Source organism: Zalophus californianus, chromosome 1, assembly GCF_009762305.2.
Source record: "Zalophus californianus isolate mZalCal1 chromosome 1, mZalCal1.pri.v2, whole genome shotgun sequence".
In the NCBI taxonomy this organism is placed as follows: domain Eukaryota; kingdom Metazoa; phylum Chordata; class Mammalia; order Carnivora; family Otariidae; genus Zalophus; species Zalophus californianus.
The window spans coordinates 91,602,592-91,625,364 of NC_045595.1; the positions used below are offsets into that span (position 1 = coordinate 91,602,592).

Below are 22,773 nucleotides of genomic sequence, written 5' to 3' on the forward strand. Positions count from 1 at the left end.
GCCAGGCAGGCAGGGGAGAAGGCAGGTACGATGGAACAATTGAGCAGTGTCTTCAAAGGCCAGAGCCAGCATGACCTATCTGATAATCTTTCAGCAGCTGTGTGGTTGCTCCAAAGCTCAGACTCAGGGCCGAGGGGCTGCCGTGTGGAAGGGTAGCTCGGGCACTTGTCTAGAAGCTGCATTTGCACCGACTGGCTACTTCAGCAGGGCAAGCACACGCTTTTGCCTCCTCTGCGTTTTTAGGCAGTAGCAGCTAATTTTTAGTGGGGGGCATGGGATGACAATGGATGGGGCTGACGTACGCAGCCTAATACGGCCTCCTTGAAGGTATGGGTTATGCCCTTTATTTTAAAACCCCCGGTACCTAACACAGGGAGCACCTGGTAAATGCTGGTTGAGTGAAAAACATGAAAAGCCATTTCTGGCACCAAAGTGTTTGGGAATGGCAGGAGAAATGGGAGTCATCCTGAGTGTACATGGTCTCCCCTTCTTATAGCCAGACCCCTCACGTCAGAGTGAGGTAAAGACTGTGCTTTCCTGGGGACATTCATTCGTGATCAGAGATCTCATGAAGACAGCCAAATAAAAGTGAATAGAAGACAATGTTAGGAGAGAAAGCATTTTCTGGAACCAGCCTCCAGACCTTTTTTAGGAGCCATTTATTTTCTACGAGTCACCTGATTGTACTTCACAGAGTCGCAACATGATTTGAGGACTGTGATCAGACTTTCTCCCCCGGAACATACAAGCAAACAAAGAGATTCATTCTCAGGAGCCTGCAGAAAATCAAAATCCCACATGGATGCTCCACACAAGGCTCTTTCCGCGTGGGGCCCAGGACATGGGGGCATGCTGGACACCAGTATTTTTCATGATGATGAGGCCCAGGTGGTGGGAGAAGAGCCAGGGGCAAGTGATGAACACAGGGCAACAGAGGATAAGGGATGGCAAGGAAGGAACGGCCAGAGCAGGCAGCACCAGGAGGAGAGGGGAAATGAAGCGTTTCTGACTCCTCGAACAGCATGGAGGCAGGTAATCTATAAATCTAATTTCAGCCTTACTACCAAACCCTGGAGCAGAGCAACATTAATTGATGTATCTGCCGCTTGGTAAAATTGAAAAGTAGGTCATCAGTGCAGTTCTGCAGGGCCCATCTTCTGGGAAGTAGTATAATTTTAGGACCACCATTCAGAGAAGAAAGGAAAAGAGTCCTCAGTTTGTGCAACTGCCCCCCCTCCCCTCCACCACCAAACTGTTCATGGTAGTTTACAATGAGTCTGAGAGGCTGTGGGCATCTGGGATCCAGTGAGCACCTTGGACATGGCTTCTCACAGCCCACATACTGCTCCTCTCCCATTGCAGGACGTAGAATCCTTCACCTTCTGGAGGGATTAGAAGCACCATTATTTTTTAACCACATGTTCAGTAGGTTCATTATTGTCCATTTTTGGAAAATATCTGCACCATGGATTATGTCACATGCAAATCCATAATTAAACATTTGCTTGTTGGCACTCAAACTTAGGGGATTCAATCTGGTGGCTCTTGGATAGTCTTAAGAACACGGCCTATAGCCCTCATCAGTGTCCCTCCCGTGCCAGAGCCAAGAAGGTCAACGTGCTCTGGAAGGCCTTCCTGCCTAGCTTGGCCTTGTGGTCACTGCTGGTTCATCCACAGATGGCCATAGCTGTAAGACTCTTAGAAGTTACTGAGCAATGTCAAATGTGGACATTTCTTATCAGGGAGGCTCATTCATGGGCTGGAGCTAGATGACCATAACCCAGAGGTCAGGAAGAGAATACCAGACTGGATGCCCCGAGACCTCGGTTCTGCTTAGGGCTCCACTGGGAGTCACCCGGTGGCCTTGAGCAAATCTGTTAACTCAATTTCCCAATCTATAAACTAAAGGCTTTGAGCTGGAGGATCTTGAAAGGTAGGTCTCTTACAGTTAAAAAAAAAAATCTATGATTCATTCTCTTCAAACAAATCAAATAAGGATTTCATTTCCTGAAGTGGATTTGTCAACGAAAGTTGAAATACCTAAATCCTTCCTGCCTAATAAAAGGACCAGCAAGTGGCTTCAGTGAATTTGCTGAAAAGCAATTTCAGCAGAAAGCACTTCAGGAAGGAAAGAAAGTTTAAATCACTTCACCCAGGCCTGTATTTTTTCTCTATACGGTGTTTTTACCATGTGATCAGCGTGGAGCCTGACCCTTTTCCAAAGTCACTAGGAAAACTGGGCTTTTTCTGTCTTGTTTATCTTTGGATGCTGGTGTTCCTATCTTTGGAAGTTCTTCTTGGGAAGTTACACCAATGAACTGAACATAAAACAGTTGAACATGGCAGGGGATCTTCATGTGTTTATATCTTTAAGTTTCACCAAAATTATGAACTCAACAGGCACAATCCTGTCTTATCGTGATATGTGATTCCTCTGCAGTTTCTAAAGAAAATGTGTTGCCATTGCAAAGTCAGCATATTCCATGAAAAAGACCCCGGACAGGAGTTAAAAGATTCAAATCAGAGTAGCATATTTGAGGTACACATGCCTCTACTTTCTTTTTCTAGGACCATGGCAGACATCATTAATCAGTCATGTCACTTTTTGCTGCAAAGCTTTATATGCAGCCTTCTTCTCTACACATTTGAGGAAGTCGTTACTATCAGAGACGGAATGTCAGTGGAGAAGTAATTTGCTATTCTGGACTTAGATTCTTGTTGTAAGTCAAAGCCACACTGAGTGATTTAAGGCTAATCACTTAAATCTTCTGGACTTCCTTTATCTCCTCTGAAAAGCAATAAACTATCCCCTGCCTTGCACAAAGGAGGATCAAAAAGTATTCTATAAGTGTGACTTGCCATTCAAAAGTCAAGAAATGGAAGAAATCATGTTTGTTCATTAACTGACCTAAATGTCCCGCCTGCATCATTAGGCCCCAATCGTCCACTACTACAGCTGGGGTGTGGACTACTGGGGGGTCTACTACAGATGCCAACCCGTTGAGCTCAGAATGCACTGCGGACTAGGCTCTCCTATGGTAATGATCCTAGGATGTCTCCGGAACACACCAGGAAGCTGCGGGAACCTGCAGTCCTGGCCCTAGGTGTCCTCCATTCCTCTCACCAGGTATCTGAGTATGTGGGCAAGCTGGTTTGTGAGACATTATGGCCTGGCTGATAATACCAGCAGTCCTTGCTGCTGTCTTAGTATTCATGGGCACGGAGACAAGCCCTGTCACATGTATTGTCTCACTTGACCTCACCAAAATCCTATGAAGAATGGACAGTGTGTTCTTGCGTTACGGATGTGGGAATGACAGCTCTGGAAGTTAAATGACTTGCCCAAGTGCACACAGCCAATACGCGGCAGAGCCTGGACCCCAGTCTGGGTCTGTCTGTCTCCAAAGCCTGGACTTTTCACCACTTCTTGGCCTTTATTGACTCCAGAAACTCTAAGGGTGACTGATCTAAATATTAAAACAAATCAGATAGTAAAGCTGTTCCAGGTAGGCTTAAATGATTTAAAGTAGAAACAGACATATTGCTGCACATTCTTTCAACATTTCTTTTCCCAGAGTTGTTTACAGTCACCACCAGTCCCCTCCCCAAAATCTATTTACAAGCTGGCTTCTTTTGGGAGACATTCATTTTTAACCACATTGTTGTCTACACTTACAGAGAGGAAGTAACAAACTGAATTGGAAAAATATGACCCTTGTGACTTGCAGCTGAGACACATTTTCTAATATACAGAAGTTGCATGACAACTTTCTGGGGAGGCAGGTCCCCAGAGACCTACTTAGAGAAAATGAATGGTGCTAGCAAAAGCCTGGCTAACTTCTCGAGGAGGTGTTGATTGAAGTTCATTAGTGAGAAGGAGGATTCGCATCACTCACGGCACATCCAGCTCTCGCAGATGGGCACCATGTGCTGCACACCAGAGTTTCCAAAAAAGCAGATCTGTACTTCCTTTTGGAGTTGGTTAGAAGAAAATATTGCAGAGAAAGCATTCCAGGCAGGCTGGGAGGGGGTTAAGGTTTGAGTTAGAAACAGTCTGGAACCTGGGGTGTGTCGATCCCAGTGTGTTTGGGGCTTCTCCTCTGGCGGGCGTCTCAGGAAGGAGTGGAGGGAGGTCACTTGGCTCACTCTAACTGATCAAGGGGCAGAACCCTGGACACAGACCCAGGCTTGCGATCTTGCATGAGGAGAAGTCTTCAACATTCATCCTATCATGGTTAGACTTTTTGATGGCGGGGTTTTCTCCAATAAATAGGGTATCTTTGCAATAGTTGTTTCATTTTTCCTTATTGATTGTTGCGTAGAAAATGCTTTTGTAGAGGCACATGCATAAATGATGTGCCCCACACATATTCAAGGGAGGTAATGCATGTGAGTGCATTGTCTATCACCTCACAGGCGCTCAATAAATGGGAGCTGTGCCCACTGTTTATGCTTTCTGTGTTTCGTCTGAGGGCACTAGGGAGTGGCTGCCTTGCCCGGTGTCCAGCAGTAACTGGACCAGACCTAGGGTGTTCTGCCTCCTCCCACCTCTCCCCCAGTCAAAGCATCTCAGTGCCTGGGCCGTGCTCTACTTACAGAATACAACTTATAGCCCTTTGGGGGAGCAACTGGGGTTGTACTAGAAGAGAAAATGTGTTGTTGGCAGCATAGCACATGGTCCACTGATTTAACCAGTGGGTGCAGAAACCAAGAGTCAGGGGCTTTGTGTAGGCAAGAGGAAGGCTGACTCATTCACTGAGGTGTGTCATTGAACCATGAAGGAGAGCATCCCCCCAGGAAACAGTGAGCCCACCGATGATGGGAGAGGGGCAGCAGTGCAGGTGGGCCTGAGGAGGAGAAGCCCCAGCTCCCATTCTCTAAGAGGGTCCACATGCCAGACACTGTGTCTGTGCTTCTCCTGCCACTAACCCCTTTGAGGTGGGTGTGGTTATCCCAATGTCAAGGTTGACAGCCCTTAGAGGACCCAAGGAAGACACCTGAAGCATTTAATTCTGGAAACAGGGAGTGATGTAGCAGTCATAAATTGAGCATATATTTACTGAGCTTTTTCTATTTACATTAAGGTTCTTAGCCCTAGGAGTACTGTGGTGCCCACAAGAAGGAGGGTCTTGTCTTCAAAGAGCTTAGAGTCAAGCGGCGGAGACAGACGGACAGGTGTGCGCACGTGGGCACATGCGTGCACACACACACACACACACACACACACACACCCCTAAAACTTGTGATGTATGCTGAGAGGAAAAATAAGAACATGCGCTGGGGCACCTGGGTGGCTCAGTCAGTTAAGCGCCCAACTCTTGATTTCGGCTCAGGTCATGACCTCAGGGTCGTGAGATCGAGCCCCGTGTCTGGCTCTGTGCTCAGCAGGAAGTCTGCTTGAGATTTTCTCTCTCTCCCTTCTCCCTCTGCCCCTCCGCCCCTCAAAGAGATAAATCTTAAAAAAAAAAAAATAAGAGCATGCACTAAAGACACTAAGATAGAAAGTGCATGCTAGTCATATTTGGAGCAGGAGAGTAGTTGTGGAGACATTGTCTCTGAAGAAGGGACACTTACAGGGAGATCTAAGGGCAGGTAGGTGTTGACTGTGGGGAAGAGCAGCAGGGATGGCATGTGTAGGGGCCCTAAGGCAGGAAGAGCTTGGCTTAGGAACTGACTGAGAGGTCACCATGGCTGGCAGGTGAGGCAGTGGCTCATCCCCCGGGGTCCCATGGGCCATGCTGAGTTTGGAGCTTTTCCTTAATGTGGTGGGAAGCTGTTATAGAGCTCGAAGCCTGGGAGTGGCATGGCCTGATTTTTGTCTTCCAAAGCTGGCTCTAGCTACTGTGTAGAGAATGGATGGGAGGGCGGGTGCGGGGAGGCTGTTACAGGTGATGGATGATGGTGACTTGGTTAGAATGGAGGCAGTGAGGATGGAGAGGCGTGGATGGCTTTGAGATGTAATTTGGAGATGGAATCGACAGGGCTTGGCAAGGAGGAGAGAGCAGAGCGTTCAAGGAGAGGGATGAGGGTGGGAGTGGGAGGGAATGAGGGAAGGAGAAGGGCACAGTGAGCAGCATGGCCGGTCACTGACAGATGCTGACAAGCAGTAGGGCCACGGCATCTCAGCTTCTGCTTAACCACTGAAGCCCATCTTGATCCCAACGCCCTTTGTGTCTTGTTACAGCAAAATGACGGACAGTTCACGGTGATCCAGCTGGTGGGGATGCTCAGGGGTATTGCCGCAGGCATGAAGTACCTGGCTGAGATGAACTATGTGCATCGGGACCTGGCTGCTAGGAACATCCTGGTCAATAGTAACCTGGTGTGCAAGGTGTCTGACTTTGGCCTTTCCCGCTACCTCCAGGATGACACCTCAGACCCGACCTACACCAGCTCCTTGGTGAGTCCTTCCTGGTATTCTCAGGTAAAAGCGTGGCATGAATAAGAAGTGGCTGCACATGACTGGCCTAGGGACCCGTGGCAGGCAGGGCACATTGGGAGGGGCTGGGACCGGAACTTCTCTCTCCACTGGGGGAAGAAGCTGCCAGATGGAGAAATAACAGCAGCTGGTTGTGAGGCAAGCATTTGGGCATAGGCTGTAAAGAAGCGTCAGGGTGTCTGCTCTGAAGCCCTGGTGTTCCTTGGTCAATGAGAAGAGAACCTTCTGGAACAGGTGATCTGGGGGAATCCAGGTAGTTGGATGGTGGCATCAGAGATGTCCATCAGCAGAAGTAGGCGCTGGGGGGGTTAGGTTCTGTGTCACCGGGCAGACCCTTGGTGCCCTTCTCCCACTCTAGTGCTTCCTGACAGTTTAAAGACAGAGATCTACATGATGAGTCCTCTTTCATTTGCGTTTACTGCCCAGCTTCCCCCTCCACAGTCCAAGCAGCTCCAATCACCTATGGCCAGCACCTAGTTCACACAGTTCCAGTCAGAACTGTAACAGGTCCAAAGTCGAGCTCCTGGTTTACTCCATTTTGCTCCCCAATCTCTGCATCTCCCTGGTTGCACCAACTCAACTCATGACTGAAATCTGAGAATCAGCCTTGATTGCTCTCTGCCTCACCATCCATGCCTAATCCCTCAGCAACTCCCATAGGTTCAAATAAAATCTGCCCCTTTCTTTCCTTCTCTACAGCCCCCACCCTATTCCAAAGCACCGTTCTCTTTCACCTGGTCCCTTCTAGTAGCTTCCTAACTGGTCTTCCTGGTTTCCTCTTGTCTCTTTACATCCACTCCCAGTATATTTTTATAAAAATAAAAACAATACAGAGAAGTAAAGGGAGAAAAGGTAACCAAGAAACCACAACTGCCCTGAAACAAGGGTCAGTAAGCTTTTCCTTAAAGGCCAAATGGTAAGTATTTTAGGCTTTGTTGGCCAAGAGGTAAGACAGAGGATATTATGTAGATAAATATGTAACCATTTAAATTGTAATCCTTTAAAAAGGTATAAATACCATTCTTAGCTCATGGGCTACAAATATCCAGGTGACCAGACCATAGTTTACCAACCCCTGTCCTGAAGCACCAATTTTAAATAATTAGGTGTGTCTCTTTTCACACTTTTCTCATTGTTCAAAATGTGAAAATTTTTATTTTATAAAAATGGGATCATACTAAGCTCATTATACTGTCCTGCGTGTGTGATGGGCATTCTTCCTGCCCAGCCGCCTTTCTAAGTTTGTGAACATTTACATTCCTCCAGGAATGTATGGTGCCCATCTTCTGACATCCTTACCATCAGTGAAGGTGATCGATCTTTAAAAATTTGCCAATCCAAAGATGAAAACTGATACTTCATTGCGTTTAAGTCTAAGTTTTCAACTGAGTGCTAGAGATACTACCTTACTGTCTTTTCACACAGTTACTGGGATGCATGTTTTCTCTTCTGTTAATTATCTGTACATGTCTTTGTCTATTTTTCCACTGGGTTGTTTGCTGGTTTCTTAGAAATTTATAGGAAGTCTTTTTATATTAGGGATGTTAACCCTTTGTCTCCGCATATGATGCAATTAGTTCTCCTTCCTCCCATCTGTTCTTCTTTTGCTACTGTTGATGATATCCTTTGGCTTCCAAAAGTGATTAATATTCATATAGTCGATAATATGCATCTTTTCTCTTTATGTCTTCTTGAGTTTTCTGGTTTATTTGAAATTTTCTCTTCACTCCAAGCTTATAAAGTGCTTTTTAAAGTTTTCTGTACTCTCTTACAGGGGTTTTTGCTCTATTATTTAAATGTTATGCACACCTGAAATTTATTTATTTTTCCCAAGATTTTATTTTGAAAAATTTCAAGCATACAGAGAGCTTGATAGAATTTACAAAGGATAGCCATCGACCCACCATCTAGTTTTTAGAATTAATATCTTTCTATGTCTGATTTATTATATAACTATCCATCTGATCTTTCCCTCTGTCCATTCTTCACTCCATTCTGTTTTGTTGATGCATTTCCAGATTTCATGTTCCTTTTGACCATCTTTATGTCTGTCTTCTTTGGAAAAATGTCTATTCAGATCCTTTGCCCATTTTTTAAATCACGTTGTTTGTTGTTGTTATTGAGTTACATGAATTCTTTATATATTTTAGCTATTAACCCCTTATTGGATATATGATTTGCATATATCTTCTCCCATTCAGTAACCTGCTTTTCCATTTTGTTGTTGGTGTCTTTTGCCATGCAGAGGCTTTTTAGTTTGTTGTGGTCCCATTTGTTTATTTCTGTTTTTGCGTCCCTTGCCTTTGATGCCAGGTGCAATACAAAACATTCCTAAGATTAATGTGAAGGAGCTTACTTTCGGTTTTCTTCCAGGAGTTCTATAGTTCTAGGTCTTACATTCAAGTCTTTAATCCATTTTGAGTGGATTTTTATATATGGTATAAGATAATGGTTCAATTTCATTCTTTTGCATATAGCTGTCCAGTTTTCCCAACATGCTTTATTGAAGAGACTGTCTTTTCCTCATTGTATATTCTTTGCCCCTTTGTTATAAATTACTTACCAGATAAGCATGGGTTTATTTCTGGGCTGTCTCTTCTGTTCCTGTTTTTATGCTTTTTATGCCAGTACCATACTGTTTTGATTACTCTAGCTTTGCAGTGTAGTTGGAGATCAAAGACTGTATTTCGGGTTTTGTTCTTTTTTCCTCAAGATTGTTTTAGCTATTTGAGGTTTTGTGTGTGTGTGTGTGTGTGTGTGTGTGTGTGTGTATGTGTGTGGTTCTATGTAAATTTTAGAATAATTTGTTCTAGTTCTATAAGAAATGCCATTGGAATTTTGATAAGGATTACACTGAATCTGTAGATTGCTTTGGGTGGTATGGGCATTTTAACAATATTAATTCTTCTGATCTATGAGCATGGAATAACTTCTCATTTATTTGTGTTGTCTTCTGTTTCTTCATCAATCTCTTATAGTTTTCAGGGTACAGATCTTTCACCTCCTTGGTTCAATTTATTCCTAAGTATTTTATTCTTTTTGATGTGATTGCAAATGGGATTGATAGTTTGTTATTAGAGTATAAAAATGCAACATATTTTTGTACATTAATTTTGTGTCTTACAACTTTACTGTTCTAACAGCTTTTTGGTGGAACATTTAGGGTTTTCTATATAAAGTATCATGTCATCTGCAAATACAGTTTTACTTCTTCCTTTCCAATTTGGATGCCTCTTATTTCTTTTTCTTGCCTAATTCCCCTGACTAGGACTTCCAATACTATGTTAAATAAAAATGAAGAGATTGGGCATCCTTGTCTTATTCCTGATCATAGAAGAAGAGTTTTCAGCTTTTCACCACTGGGTATGACAAGCCATGTGCTTGTCATATATGGCCTTTATTATAATGAGGTACATTTCCTCTATACCCACTTTATTGAGAGTTTTCATCATAAATGGATATTGACTTTTGTCAAATGCTTTCTCTGTATCTACTGAGATGATCATATGATTTTATCCTTCATTTTGTTAATGCTGTGTATGTTGATTGACCTGTAGATGTTGAACCATCCTTGTATCTCTGGAATAAATCCCACTTGATCATATTGTATGATTCTTTCAATGTATTACTGAATTTAGTTTGCTAATATCTTGTTGAGGATTTTTGCATCAAAATTCATCAGGAAGGGGTGCCTGGGTAGCTCAGTTGGGTAAGCATCTGCCTTCAGCTCAGGTCATGATCCCAGGGTCCTGGGATCAAACCCCACGTCAGGCTCCCTGCTCAGCAGGACCTCTCCTTCTGCCTGCCACTCTGCCTACTTGTTCTCTCTACATATCTATCAAATAAACAAATAAAATATTTAATAAAAAAATCATTGGGAATATTGGCTTGTAATTTTCTTTTTTTTTTTTTATGGTATCTTTGTCTGGTTTTTGTACAAGGGTAATGCCAGCCTCATAAAATGAGCTCAGAAGTGTTCCCTGCGATTTTTTTGAAAGAGTTTGAGAAGGATAGGTATTACATCTTCTTTGAATGGTGGGTAGAATTCACCAGTGAAACCATCTAGTCCAGCACTTGTATTTGTTGGGAAGTTTTTTTATTACTGTTACAATCTCCTTACTAGTAATCAGTCTATTCAGATTTTCTGTTTCTTTATGATTCAGTCTTAGAAGATGGTAAAGTATTTATTTCTTCTAGGTTATCCAATTTGTTGGTGTGTAATTATTCATAGCACTTTCTTATGACTTTTTGTTTTCCGAGGTATGAGTTATAACTTCTCTTTTATTTATGATTTAATAAATCTCTCTTTTTTTCTTGGTGAGTCTAGCAAAAGATTTGTCAATTTTACTTATTTTTTCAAAGAGTCAGCTCTTAGTTTCATTGGTATTTTCCATCATCTTTTCAATCTCCATTTCTTTATGCTCTGATCTTTATTATTTCCTTCCTTCTACTAGCTATGGGTTTCATTGGTTCTTCTTTTTCTATTTCCTTTAGGTGTAATGTTAAATTGTTATTTGAAATTTCTCTTGTTTCTTAACTTAGGCCTGCATTGCTATGAACTTCCCTCTTAGAACCACTTTTGCTGCATCCCAGAGAGTTTGGTAAGAAATGAATAAGTCTTAAGTATACGTCTATAGAGTTTTAACGAATGCATACAACTGTGTAACCCAAACTCCTGTCAAGATACAGAACATTGCCATCACTCTGGGAAGTTCCCTCATAACCCTCCCCATTCTGTTCTCACCCCTACCCACACCCACAGGCAACCACTGTTCTGATTCTTTTTTCAACCATAGGTGTGTGTTGCCTGTTCTAGAACTTCACATAAGTGGCATCAGACAGCACATGACCTTTGTGTCTGGCTGCAGTCTGTGAGATTCATTCGCATTGTTGTGTGCAGCAATAGTTGGTTTCTATTTATTGTAGTAGTTCATTGTTTATATATCTAGTCTTTTGTTGACAGACACAAGTGCTAGTCTCAAACTTGTTTTTGAATATGTACTAAGATATGTATTTTTACCCTGTTTTCATACAGGTGAATAGATAATTATGTCAATACCACGTATGAAATATATTGTCCATATTTTATTGAATCACTTATCATCCTTGACATATGTTAGGTTGCATATATGAACTATGTTTTTTTTTATTTAAATTCAATTAGCCAACATATAGTACATCATTATTTCAGATGTAGAGTTCAGTTATTCATCAGTTACATGAGCATTGGGTGAACTATGTTTTGATTCTCAATTCTGCTCCATCGATCTATTTCTTTATTCTATGCCCAACTATATTATTCTGATTGTGATAACTTTAGTGCAAGTTTTACTATCCATATTGTTCTGATTATAATGACTTTAGCAAAAGTTTTACTATTTGGATAAAGTAAGTTATCCTTCATTATTCCTTAAAAAAACTTTGTTGGCTGTTCTCAAATATCTTTTCTTTCATGTGTAATTTAAAATCACTTTTTCCAATTCTAAAACATGCACACATACACGTACAGTCACATTTGGAGTTTGAATGAAACTTTATTCTACTTTTGAAAGGACTGACATTTTAATGACTGTGAATCACCTAAATAATATGAATCAAACATTTGTATATGCCTTATATTATTAAAAGTGTTTTAGGTAAAGGATTCCCCACATGATTTTCTTGTATACATTTGTTAGATCATTTGTTGTGGTTTTTGTTTTTCTTCCAAATGATGGAGCTTACCAACTCCAAGACCTAAGAGCTCTCAGGATTCTTCACAGTCATTATATTCATCTGCCTCACTATATTTATCATATTATTTCTCCAGGCTTTGTTTTTATCCAAAATAGAAACAAATAACATGTTTGCTGATAAAACAATTTGTGTTTCTAGAAATACAAAGAATTTATTCACGTGAAAAGTATTCAGCATCTACTATGTGCCAGTACTGCTCACAGGCTAGGGACACAATCATGATCAAAAAGAGGCATTGTTACTACTCTCCCATCACTCCCAGGTTAATGAGGAAAGGAGACTTTAGTCAGATACATACACAAATAAGTGCATAATTATCAGTTGAGATAAGAGCTATTATGTTTTGTGAGAACATGAATAATAAAACAATAAATAACAATATAATCTGACCATATCTAGCAGAATTAAGGAGGGCTTCCAGAAGAAGAGATGGTGCACCAGCAGAGATTTGAAGAATAAGTCACCCAAATGAAAGGAGTAGTTTAGAACACTGAGAGATACAAGTAACACATACAAAAGCCCTGTGGCAAGAGAGAAAATGGAACATTAGAAGAGCTCAGAGAGGACCCTTATGCCTGGAATTTGGAAAAAGGAAGAAAGCGGCCAAGAAGGTCAGCAGCAGCCTCTTGGACCCTTGTGATAGAATTTAGGGCCTTAGAGCAATGGGAAGTCATTCCAGGGCTGTGTGTGTATATGTGTGTGTATACGTAGATGGATACATATGACCCAAAGGTGATGAATTTGCATTCAAAATAACCTGGCTTTTCTCTTGCCTTACCCTTCCAATCTCTTCTCTTCCCTTCTTTCAAAACAAAATAAAACAAAGTGCTTTATTGGCTTTCTTCCTTTAATCTTTCAACAAAAAACCACTTGTCAGGCCCAATGAAGGTAGATGTCTTGAACAAGGGAGGCATCCCTCGCAGGTACCTAGACCCACCTGTGAGGGAGCCAGCAGCCCAGCAAGGTTGGGAAATTAGCTATTTACAGGGAGATTGAGAAATATATTAGAGTTAATGGGAGCTATTGGAAAAGGAGGTACAAATGTGGAAAACATCAAAACTAGAATGAATTTTGTGGTGTTGAATTGGAATCGAAGGCATTGGTGTGAACTTGGGGTTTTTAATATGTAAAGAGGTAGAGAAAAAAAATGCAGGCTGAGAGTGCCTCAAAGCAATGAAACCACGTACAATACAATTACCTATATGTAGAACTTGGGAAATTGTTGCCCAGTTTCCTGAGGCTCTATTCATTATTTTCCCCAATTTTTCCTCTCTATTCCTTATAACTATCTTTAAGGTTCATTGATTCTCTCATTTGCCATCTCCATTTTGCTAAAAGAAAGTTCTTCTAGTGATTTTTTTCTATATTGCCTTTTTTAGCCTTATGATTTCTTATTAATCTTTCTTTTATAATTTCCAGTTCTCGATTGAGGTGTTTTATCTTTTTATGCATCATAAGCATATTTTTCTTTACCTCATTGAGCATAGCTATAATAGCTGCTTTAAAGCTCAGGATGACCATCCTGAGGTTGGCATGTTTCTTTCCCATGAAAATAGGTCACATTTCCCAGGCTTTCTGTATGTCTAGTAGTTTTGGAATATGTACATTATGAATGTTATGATGTAGAGCCTCTAGGTGCTATTATATTGATCCAAAGGGTATTGATTGCTTCTGATTTAACAGGAAGTTAACTCAGTGAGACTCGACCTGCAAACTATCATGTCTGCAGTGGGCAACAGCTCAGATTTCAGTTCCTGTGGTTTTCAGTCTGTCTCATACAGGCATGATTCAGGGGTCAGCCAGAGAGTCAGGAAAAGTTCATATCCAGAATTTGGGATTCTCTCGTCCTGGCTTTCTTATTTCTAGGGAGTCCCCCACAGCCCCCAACTCTCCAGCCACCTGATTATCCTGAGCTCCTTCCGTTGGTTCCTCCAGTCAAAAAGGGGGTGGGATTTTCAGCTGGAGTTTTGGCCACAGGGCAGACCGTCCTCATAGCAAAATTGCAAAAGGTGAAACTCGTCTTGTGCTGTTCAGCTGCTGGAATGCCCAGATAGTTCTCCTTTATATTTTTCCTCTTACTTCCCTTTCTCGTCTCTTCTATTTTGTTGTTACTCGCTGGAGAGTCTGTTTGTTGGAAGTATAATCCCCCCACACCAAGAGTGGAACCTTCCGCTTGTTACCCTGAATCAGCAATACTGTAAAATAGCCTTAAGACCTTGGTATTCCATCTTAATTCCCCTATTTCATGCAGTTCTTTCAAGACCTTTTTAACATCATCATCTTCTAATACATCTTGTTTTATTTTATAACTGAAGACCTCATTAATAGCTATTAAAGTTTTCTAGTTTTCCCTACGTGGCCCTCAGCTTTCATCTCTCATTCTGTCTTAATTCTCCACCATGCTTTTCCCCAGGTCTTCCTTCTCTAAATTGCTATTTCTAGCCCCAGGATCATTTCCTTCCCACCAGGCTCCTGGAGTAATGAACAGATAGAATTTGTTCCTTTGTGCTTTCTTACAGTTGGAATAAACCCACTAAACTAAAGAGGAGTTCTGAGTTACTGCTGGTAACATTCCCACCCTTTAAGGGGAGGAGATACATGAGCTGGGCTGGGCTCTAATACTTGTATGGCTTACAGAACATTTCTGAATCCTGGAATGGGTGTTCACATTCACATCCCCATGTGTCTTGGTTTGCCTGGGCAGCCATAACCAAGTACCATAGTCTAGGGGACTTGAACCACAGACCCTTATTTCTTACAGTTCTTCTGGAGCCTGGACAGTCCAAGATCAAGGCTCTGGCAGATTTGGTGAGAGTCCTCTTACTGGCTTGCAGATGGTCACTTTCCCTCTGTATGGTGGAAAGAGCAAGAACTCTGGTCTCCTCTTCCTTCTCTGAGGACACTGATTTCATCACAGGAATCCTGACCTTATGACCTCATCTAAACCTAATAACCTCTCCAAGGCCCTACCTCCAAATACCATCACATCAGGGGTGGGGGGAGTAGGGCTTCAGCACATACATTTTGGGAGGACACGAGCCCGCAGTCCAGAACACCATGCTTGCCTTACAGACTAGTTCTCAAGGTTTGACTTCCGAGGTCACATTACTGGTCCTGTTCTCTGTTACCAAGAGGAAAAAAGTACACACGTACCGGGAAAGGTGCCACATCTTTGATTAACTCTTTGCATTGGGGGCTCCCGTGCACACTCGCAAACTCGATCTTCACCCTTTCTCTCACGTTGGTGGACAGAGTCCCAACAGGATCCCACAGACCTTCTCTGCATGGTGGCTTTTTGATTAAGTCAAAAGCTACACTCCAGCAGGGCTCACTTTCTCTTCTCATCAGGAGGAAGAGGCGCCATCCAGTCCCTTTGTGAGCAAAATCTTCCCTTCTTAGTATTCAGCCAGGTTCCTTCTGCCAAAGTAGTGTCAACTCTCCCATCCTTCAGAACCCCAGATTGTCTCTCTGAGAAGTCTCCAGCCATGCACTGTGCCTTCCCTTGGTCCTGCTCCCTGCAGGCCTCCCTGTTTCATCATAAACTGCACTTCGTCTTCAAGGCGCCTCTGATCTCCCTCAGCCCCTTCCCCTTTGCTCCTCCTGCAGCTCCTTCCTCTTGTCTCAAGCCCAGGCTCCTCCCACACCCTGTGTTTCTGCCGCTTCTGATGCTTTCTGCCTTCCAAGCCCACCAGTACCCCCTTCTCCTTGTTTTCTCTCTTCTAATGTCTGCTGGCATTCTCTGCCCCCTCTGCCTCCTCTGTGAACCTCAAACAGAGCTGTTCCTTAGGCATCTGCCCCTCCTGGCAGGAGGCAGAATCCATCTTCCCAGATGATTTGGCAGCTGCACCTTTGTCCTTCCATGACGGTTGTCCCCTTACCAGATCTTTCTTACCTGCTGTGCTGTCTGTTGTGCCCCTCCTTTCCCACATTGACTGCCTGGACCGGCTCAGGGACAGCTGGGCTGTTGCACTTCCTCTAGAATCTCCAGCACTGCTCTGGGCACTGGGCTTGGAGGGCCCATCCTTGCCATGGGACAAGGCACAGCCTCTCCTGGAGGGCAATCCCTGTGAGTACCTGGCCCCACAGCTCACCCTGAACCTGTTGGGGAAGATCAGTCCTGCCCCTCATGTGCTCTGCAGAGGCCCCTGTTCCCCTGTGATGAATTTCAGTCATGGTGGAGGTCATGATGGAGACAGGACCCTGTCTCCTCCTCCCCCATTATTCCCTTGAATTACTGTCTAGGCTGCAGCCTCCATCCTCCCTGTGTTTCTGGGGGACAACATCTGTTCCAGCCACAATTGGTTCTGTGCTGAAATCTGTAGGGCCTTTGCTTCCACAGAAAATTTTACCTTTATTCCATGATTTTATGCTGCCCATTTGAGCCCTACCTTCAGCAATGTCAGCTGGGAAAGGGGCAAAAAGACCCTCTCTAGAAATTTCTTGCTCTCTGGCATGGCAGAATAGTTCTTGGACACGATAGGAAGAATGCAGGACTTGCATTCAAACTGTGCTCTGTAAATTTGGTCTTGGGTCTCCTCATGCATCAAATGGGATGTGTGAGAATTTGTGAGATTTGTAAGACCCCATGTGGTAAACCGGAAAAACCCCCCAGTTCAGGTCCTGCCCTGATCACAGCTTCTGTGACCCTTGTGGGTACTGCCATGAGTGCTTTTCATGCTCTCAGCACCCAGACCCCATGGAAGACACACACAGACGGACATTCTCAAGGATAACTGGTAAAAAAAAGTCCTCTAACTGTCCCTATTCTTAGTCACTCCAAAACAGAAAACAATAAAGCAAAGAGCCTCCAGAATCCCAGGAAAAGATGATACTCACAAAAGACAATTAAGCGCCCTTGGATTAGAATCACCATGGAAAGATTTTGAAGAAAACTTCTCAGGAGAGTGCAGGAGGAAAGGCAGCTGAGTTACTCCGTTCCTTGCCACGGTGGTGTCCACACCTCACTGTGCACCAGAACCTCCACAGGGCTTGTGAGAGCACAGATTTCTGGCCCCCACCTCCAGGGTTTTGGTTCTGTAGGTCTGAGGTGGGACCCAGGAAGTGCATGCACACAAACCCAGATAATGCTGATACCACCACTCTAGTGCTACGCTTGGAGAACCACTGTATTGAGGCTATTTTAGGGAGCATACTTTTACTTCACATACTTGCATTGTAAGAAATGTCAATTATTTTTCAAAAAGCAAAGTAAGTCTGACAGAGTCCTCATCTTGTACACTGGAAAAGGATATGTATTTTCCGTCATCTTGGAACTCTTCCTCCCTCCCCAACCCCAGGGGAGTGTGAAGGCCCTGGGGCCACGTGTAGACACCGTGTCTCTGCATAGCCTGGAGCCCCTGTTCCTCTGGCCCAGTTTCACCTTTGTCTGAGGAGACAGGGAAGGCACAGTCCCGGCAGAGGTCGCCACCACAGAGCCCCACACCAGCACCTGCTTCCAAGGCTCGAGACCCTCGCTCTGATCCTGCGACTTGGCTCCCCTAATAACCCAGTTCCCAGAGCCTGAACCCCTCTCCCATCTGTCCGCTGCTTTGGAAGAAACACAAAACAAAACAAAAGATATTAAATCAGCCCTAGAGATCCTGCCATTGGTATTAAAGCATTGGAGTCAGGTCTATGATTACCCTCAGTCTAGAGATTCTTCCATTCCACAGACTAAAAATCATATAAATTACCAGCTCAGTCATATTCACTGTCATGGTCATCAGTGATGTGGCTGCCCATAGAGTGGGGTTGAACCCAGAGAGGGTTTCTTTGCATTGTGTTTGTTTGGCCCCCATTTTTTATAAGTAAATAGGTGCTTAAGGAAGGAAGATAGTTCAGGGTGCCTGAGGGGATCACCCAAGTCTGGGATGGAGCATTCTTATCGCTCTAGGGAACTAGCTTGGGAGTCTTTCAAAGGGGGAATCCACAGAGAAAAGATGGAGAGGATCTAAGCCTCAGCCTTCATGCCAGGCTCTGAGCCCGATGTGCTCAGAAGTGGTGCCGTGAACAGTCTGAGCCCCCTTCTCTTTAACATAAGCCAGAGGAGTGGTGGGCCTGCCTCACTTCCCTGAAACAGCAGGGGACGGAGGGCAGAGCTGGGAGCACAGGCATCTCCCTGTACAGGCTGCGGAGACTTGCTGCTCCACCAGGGGCCAGCAATGCCATTCACAACCCTCCTTGGGGACAGACTGGCTAGGTGACTCTGTGGTGAGGGCAGGAAGACTCTCTGAATTTTCCTAAAGCCTGTGATGAGCGGCTCCCGTCAGCAACACCCAGGGAAGGCACACCAGCATGCGCATGCGCACACACATGCATCCACTCACACGTAGGTAGTACAGTATACACAAAAGCATGGCCAGAGACACACACAGAAGTGCGCACAGACATACACTCTGGACTCCCCAGAGGCAGACACACGCAGACCCAAACCTAAGCTGGTGCAGGGTGATAGATAGCTGGGCGTGTTCCTTTTGTTACCGCTCAGGAGTGGGTTCAATGCTACAGTACTGTTCTAGATTGGGTTTTTTCTTACAATGTACCTAATGCTTAAAAGGTGCAAAGAAAGCAGAAAATTGTCTTGAAGATAATCCTTCCTGCAGGGCTTCTGGAGAAAGCCCCTTTGTCTGCACTTGGCAGCGCCAACTTGAAGAAGGTGCTGCTAAGTAGGTGTCCGTCTGACAGGTTTCGGCGCAGGCTGGGAGCTTTGACCTTCTGAAAGAGGCAGGTTTGCTGGCTTTCTGTCCGGTGACCCCAGGTCCAGCTCTGCTTTCCCCCACAGTTCCTGGCGGTTTTTACATTTAAATCATGCTTCTCCTTCCTGTCTGATTCAAGGCTTCCCTCACGAGGCCGTTTTCAAATTATGATTCCTCGCTCTTCTTTCAATCATCGAGCTTGGGTAACAGGCTATCTCTTGGGTGGATGGAAAGTGGAGAGGATTGAAGACGAGCAAGGAGAGGCGGGGAGACCCTTTAATTGCAGCCAGAATAAAACCGAGTCCTGGTCCCCTGGAAATTCTTCTGTAGCATTAATTATGCTTAAGGAGGAATCATTCAAATGTCATACTCTACCCCATGCTCTGCAGCTCCGATCATTCTTCTTCCGGCAGTCCTGCCTCCTCCTTGCTTTGATATCTCTCCCGGGTCACTTTGTCACCAGATGCTCAGTTAGGGATATCAGGCCCTGACTGAAATGCCCTTTTGAAAAAGACTCAGCATAATTATTATTAGTAAGGCCAGTATATTATTAGCAGCAGTGAGCTCGGGATGGGATTTCAGAGCCCCTGGAGGCTGGAGTGAGGCATGAGTCAGGTTTCTCCGGAGTGCATCTCTCTGCTTTGAGCCTGGTGTGCTGGGTCAGGCAGGTGGAGCCCTCCTCCCTCTGTGCCTGTCATCATGCCTGTCCTCACAGAGGAGGGGCCCGCCGCCTGGGTGTGGGCCCATGCAATGCCTCCAGCCGCTGTTCTCCCAGCCACCACATTTTTGTGAAGCACTTAGTATGTGCAAAGCACAGCAGCTAGCCACTCAGACGGTTCCTGAGCTCCTTGCATTTCCTTTCTGGCAAAAAAAAAGGGGGGGCATGAAACAACCAATTAAGCAATTAGCTATGTAATTATAATTACATACTGTGGGGAAGAATATATCAAGTATGTATCACTGGACCCCGAGGAAGTAACCCCTGGGCTAAAACCCAAGGATAGAGAGGAGAGAATTTGGGGAACAGTATTGCCAGTGCTTCATAGGGACTGTCTCATGGGGACTGTCCCCAAGCTGGACACAGCAAAGACAGAGTGTGGAGGAGAGGAGGCTGTTGGCTGAGATTGTGCTCAAGCACAGATCCGGTAGAAGCAGCTCTCCTGTAGGAATAGCCACGGGGTGTTGGGGGAAATGGCAAGCCGGGCCACCCAAGTGGGCCCACAGTAGCTTTGATCCAACCTGTGAACTCTGGGGTTCTAGGAAAAGAGGAAGAACCAGAAATAAGACCCCAGACACCAGTCTTCAGGGACTGGGCTGGGGAGCCCTGTGAAGAAATGCAGGATTGAACTGTGAGGGTGCCTGGTAAGAAGCACTCCTAGCAGAGGGTATCTTTCACCTTCTTGACAGAGGTTCCAGTGAGAGTCAGTCAAGAAGTCAATGAGCCAATCCATCAGGGATCATTGATTTCTGGCAAGAGGCAAGGACCTCTGCTAGAGAAGGAAATAAACTTTACTTATTTTTAATATGTTGATTGGCAGTAGTGTCTGTAAATCATTCACTAAGATGTAGGCTTATTTTCCCCATTCAGTGCTTAGTAAATAAAAGTGTGGAGCAATACGCTTAGGGGACAGAGCTGGCTTTCAGCTGAGATGAGAGGGGGATGGAGTGGACTCCCAGATGAGTTAGATAGGAACTAAGTAGTGAAACTGGGTACATAAAAGGTACTCAGTGACTGTTTATAGGATGGATGGATGGATGGATGGATGGATGGATGGATGGATGGATGGTTGGATGGATGGATGGATGGTTGGTTGGATGGATGGATGGATGGTTGGTTGGATGGATGGATGGATGGATGGATGGATGGATGGATGGATGGTTGGTTGGATGGATGGATGGATGGATGGATGGTTAGATGGATGGATGGATGGTTGGTTGGATGGATGGATGGATGGATGGATGGATGGATGGTTGGTTGGATGGATGGATGGATGGATGGATGGATGGATGGATGGATAAATGGATAAGGTTATCATGAGGGCTCAAAGGCTGAGGGTTTTCCAGAAAGAAGTAATAGCCTGATCAAAACTGAAGAGGTAAAAAAAGTAGCTGGTGTGCTCACTGAACAGGCTGATTTGGCTGGTGTTGGGAAGGGCGTATGCTGGCCAGTAAAATCATGCTATGTTAGTTCTAGAAGGGCCCTGTTATCAGATGAACTGTATCCCCCCAAAAAAGATACATTGGAGCCCTAACCTCCCCCCCATATTAGTGAACGTGACTTTATTTGGAAATAGGGTCTTTGCAGATGTAATCCAGTTAAGGTGATGTCATACCAGATGAGGGTGGACCTTAAAACCAATCACCAGTGACCTTATAAGATGGGAGAAATTTAGACAGAGGCACACAGGGAAGAGATGGCCATGTAATGACTGAGGCAGAGGTTGGAGGGATGAATCTCCAAGCCCAGGAAGGGCAAGGATTGCCAGCAGACACCACAAGCTAGAAAAGGCAAGGGAGGATTCTGCCATACCGATTTCAGAGGGAGATTGGCCCCGCCAGTGCCTTGATTTCAGACTTCTAGCCGGCAGAACTGTGAGACAATAAATTTCTATTGTTTTAAGCCACCCAGTTTATGGTACTGTGCTACGGCAGCCCTAGCAAGCTCCTGCGAGTCCTAAGAGACCAACTCGACCCCTATCACAGGACAGGTGGGCAGTCGGACTAGAAAGGATGGAATGAAGGATAGGACATCGAAGGGTCTTAGATGTACATCTAGAATTTACCCAGATTCAGGAGAACCTTACTGCCTGACAATTAAGAAAAAGGTAATAAATAAATAAATAAATAAATAAATAAATAAATAAATAAGCACATTAGAATCTTTGCTTGTTGAGTTCACTGTATGGTGGTACATCTTTGCAGGAGCACTGCCTTCAGAGACCTATGGCCCTAAGGGTTAAGTACCAAGGTCTGCTCAAGTTTCAAAAGCGCTGACCAGCCCTGAGATTCTGGGAGTCTTTGCAAACCTCCCTCTTGTTCTTCAGGATCCTACCATTGTTAGAAAAGTTGATTCGGAGGGTGGAGGTGCCCATGTGCCCCCAGCCTAATAGGGCCTTCTAATAGGGCTTGGCCTATGAGCCCTTCGTGGGACAGAGCCGCCTCACAAAGAGAGGCCTGTGGGTCTAGCAAATCTCTCTAAGGCGAGGTGTTAATCCTGGAAAGGGAAACCAGGCCTTCGAGAGCACACAAAAGCCAGAGTGATTTTCTAAAGACCCCAGTGGCTCAAAACCAGCACTATCAAGGGTGAGCATATTACACTTCCTCTGGGAAGGCCAAATTTGAAACTTAAAGGCAGCCAAGGCACTCATCCGGTCAGGTTTATAGGTCCAGAGGTAAAAGAAAGAGTGAGAGTGGGAGTAGAAGGGAGAGAGAAAGAAGAGAGAGCGGAGTGAAGAGGGAAGAAGGGGGGACTCCTGATCAAAGGCCACTCACTAACTCACTCCGAACATAGGCTAGCTGCAGGGGAGCAGGCGGGGCGGATTTGTAGAGGTGAAGATTTTATTTTAATCCTCCCGCAAAAGCATTCAAGTAAACCCTTTCCCTGGGAGAAAGGGAGAGAGTAAGAAAAAAGAAAAGAAGATTCTCTGTGAAAAGATGCACGCAGACCGCCACTAATATTGCTCACTTAGAGAATACGTGCCATCTGGGTGTTTGATGAAGAGAAAAAGAAGAGTCCAAAGCCAGGGATTCGGCTGGCGAGTTGCAAGCTGCTCACCTCTCCTCCGTGACCAGCTCTTTGCTTTGTTGGGGGTGGATAGTTCTTTTCTTGGTCCGCATTGGCCACCTTTTCAGAGTGACCTGTCGGGGCTTCATTCCTTTATTCTCTGTGGCCAAGGAGCTGAG

General features: G+C 44.5%; 1 protein-coding gene across 2 annotated transcripts in view; it reads left to right on the plus strand.

The window, feature by feature from the left end:
• EPHB1 (EPH receptor B1) overlaps positions 1-22,773 on the plus strand; it is a 426,979-nt gene that overhangs the window by 373,049 nt on the left and 31,157 nt on the right. For both annotated transcript variants that reach the window (XR_003518576.2, XM_027586952.2), the window contains exon 12: positions 6,185-6,400. Coding sequence is in view for 1 of the 2 variants with exons in the window: in XM_027586952.2 (XP_027442753.1) it covers positions 6,185-6,400 (216 nt within the window). In the remaining variant the exon portion in view is untranslated. The remainder of the gene's footprint in view (positions 1-6,184; positions 6,401-22,773) is intronic.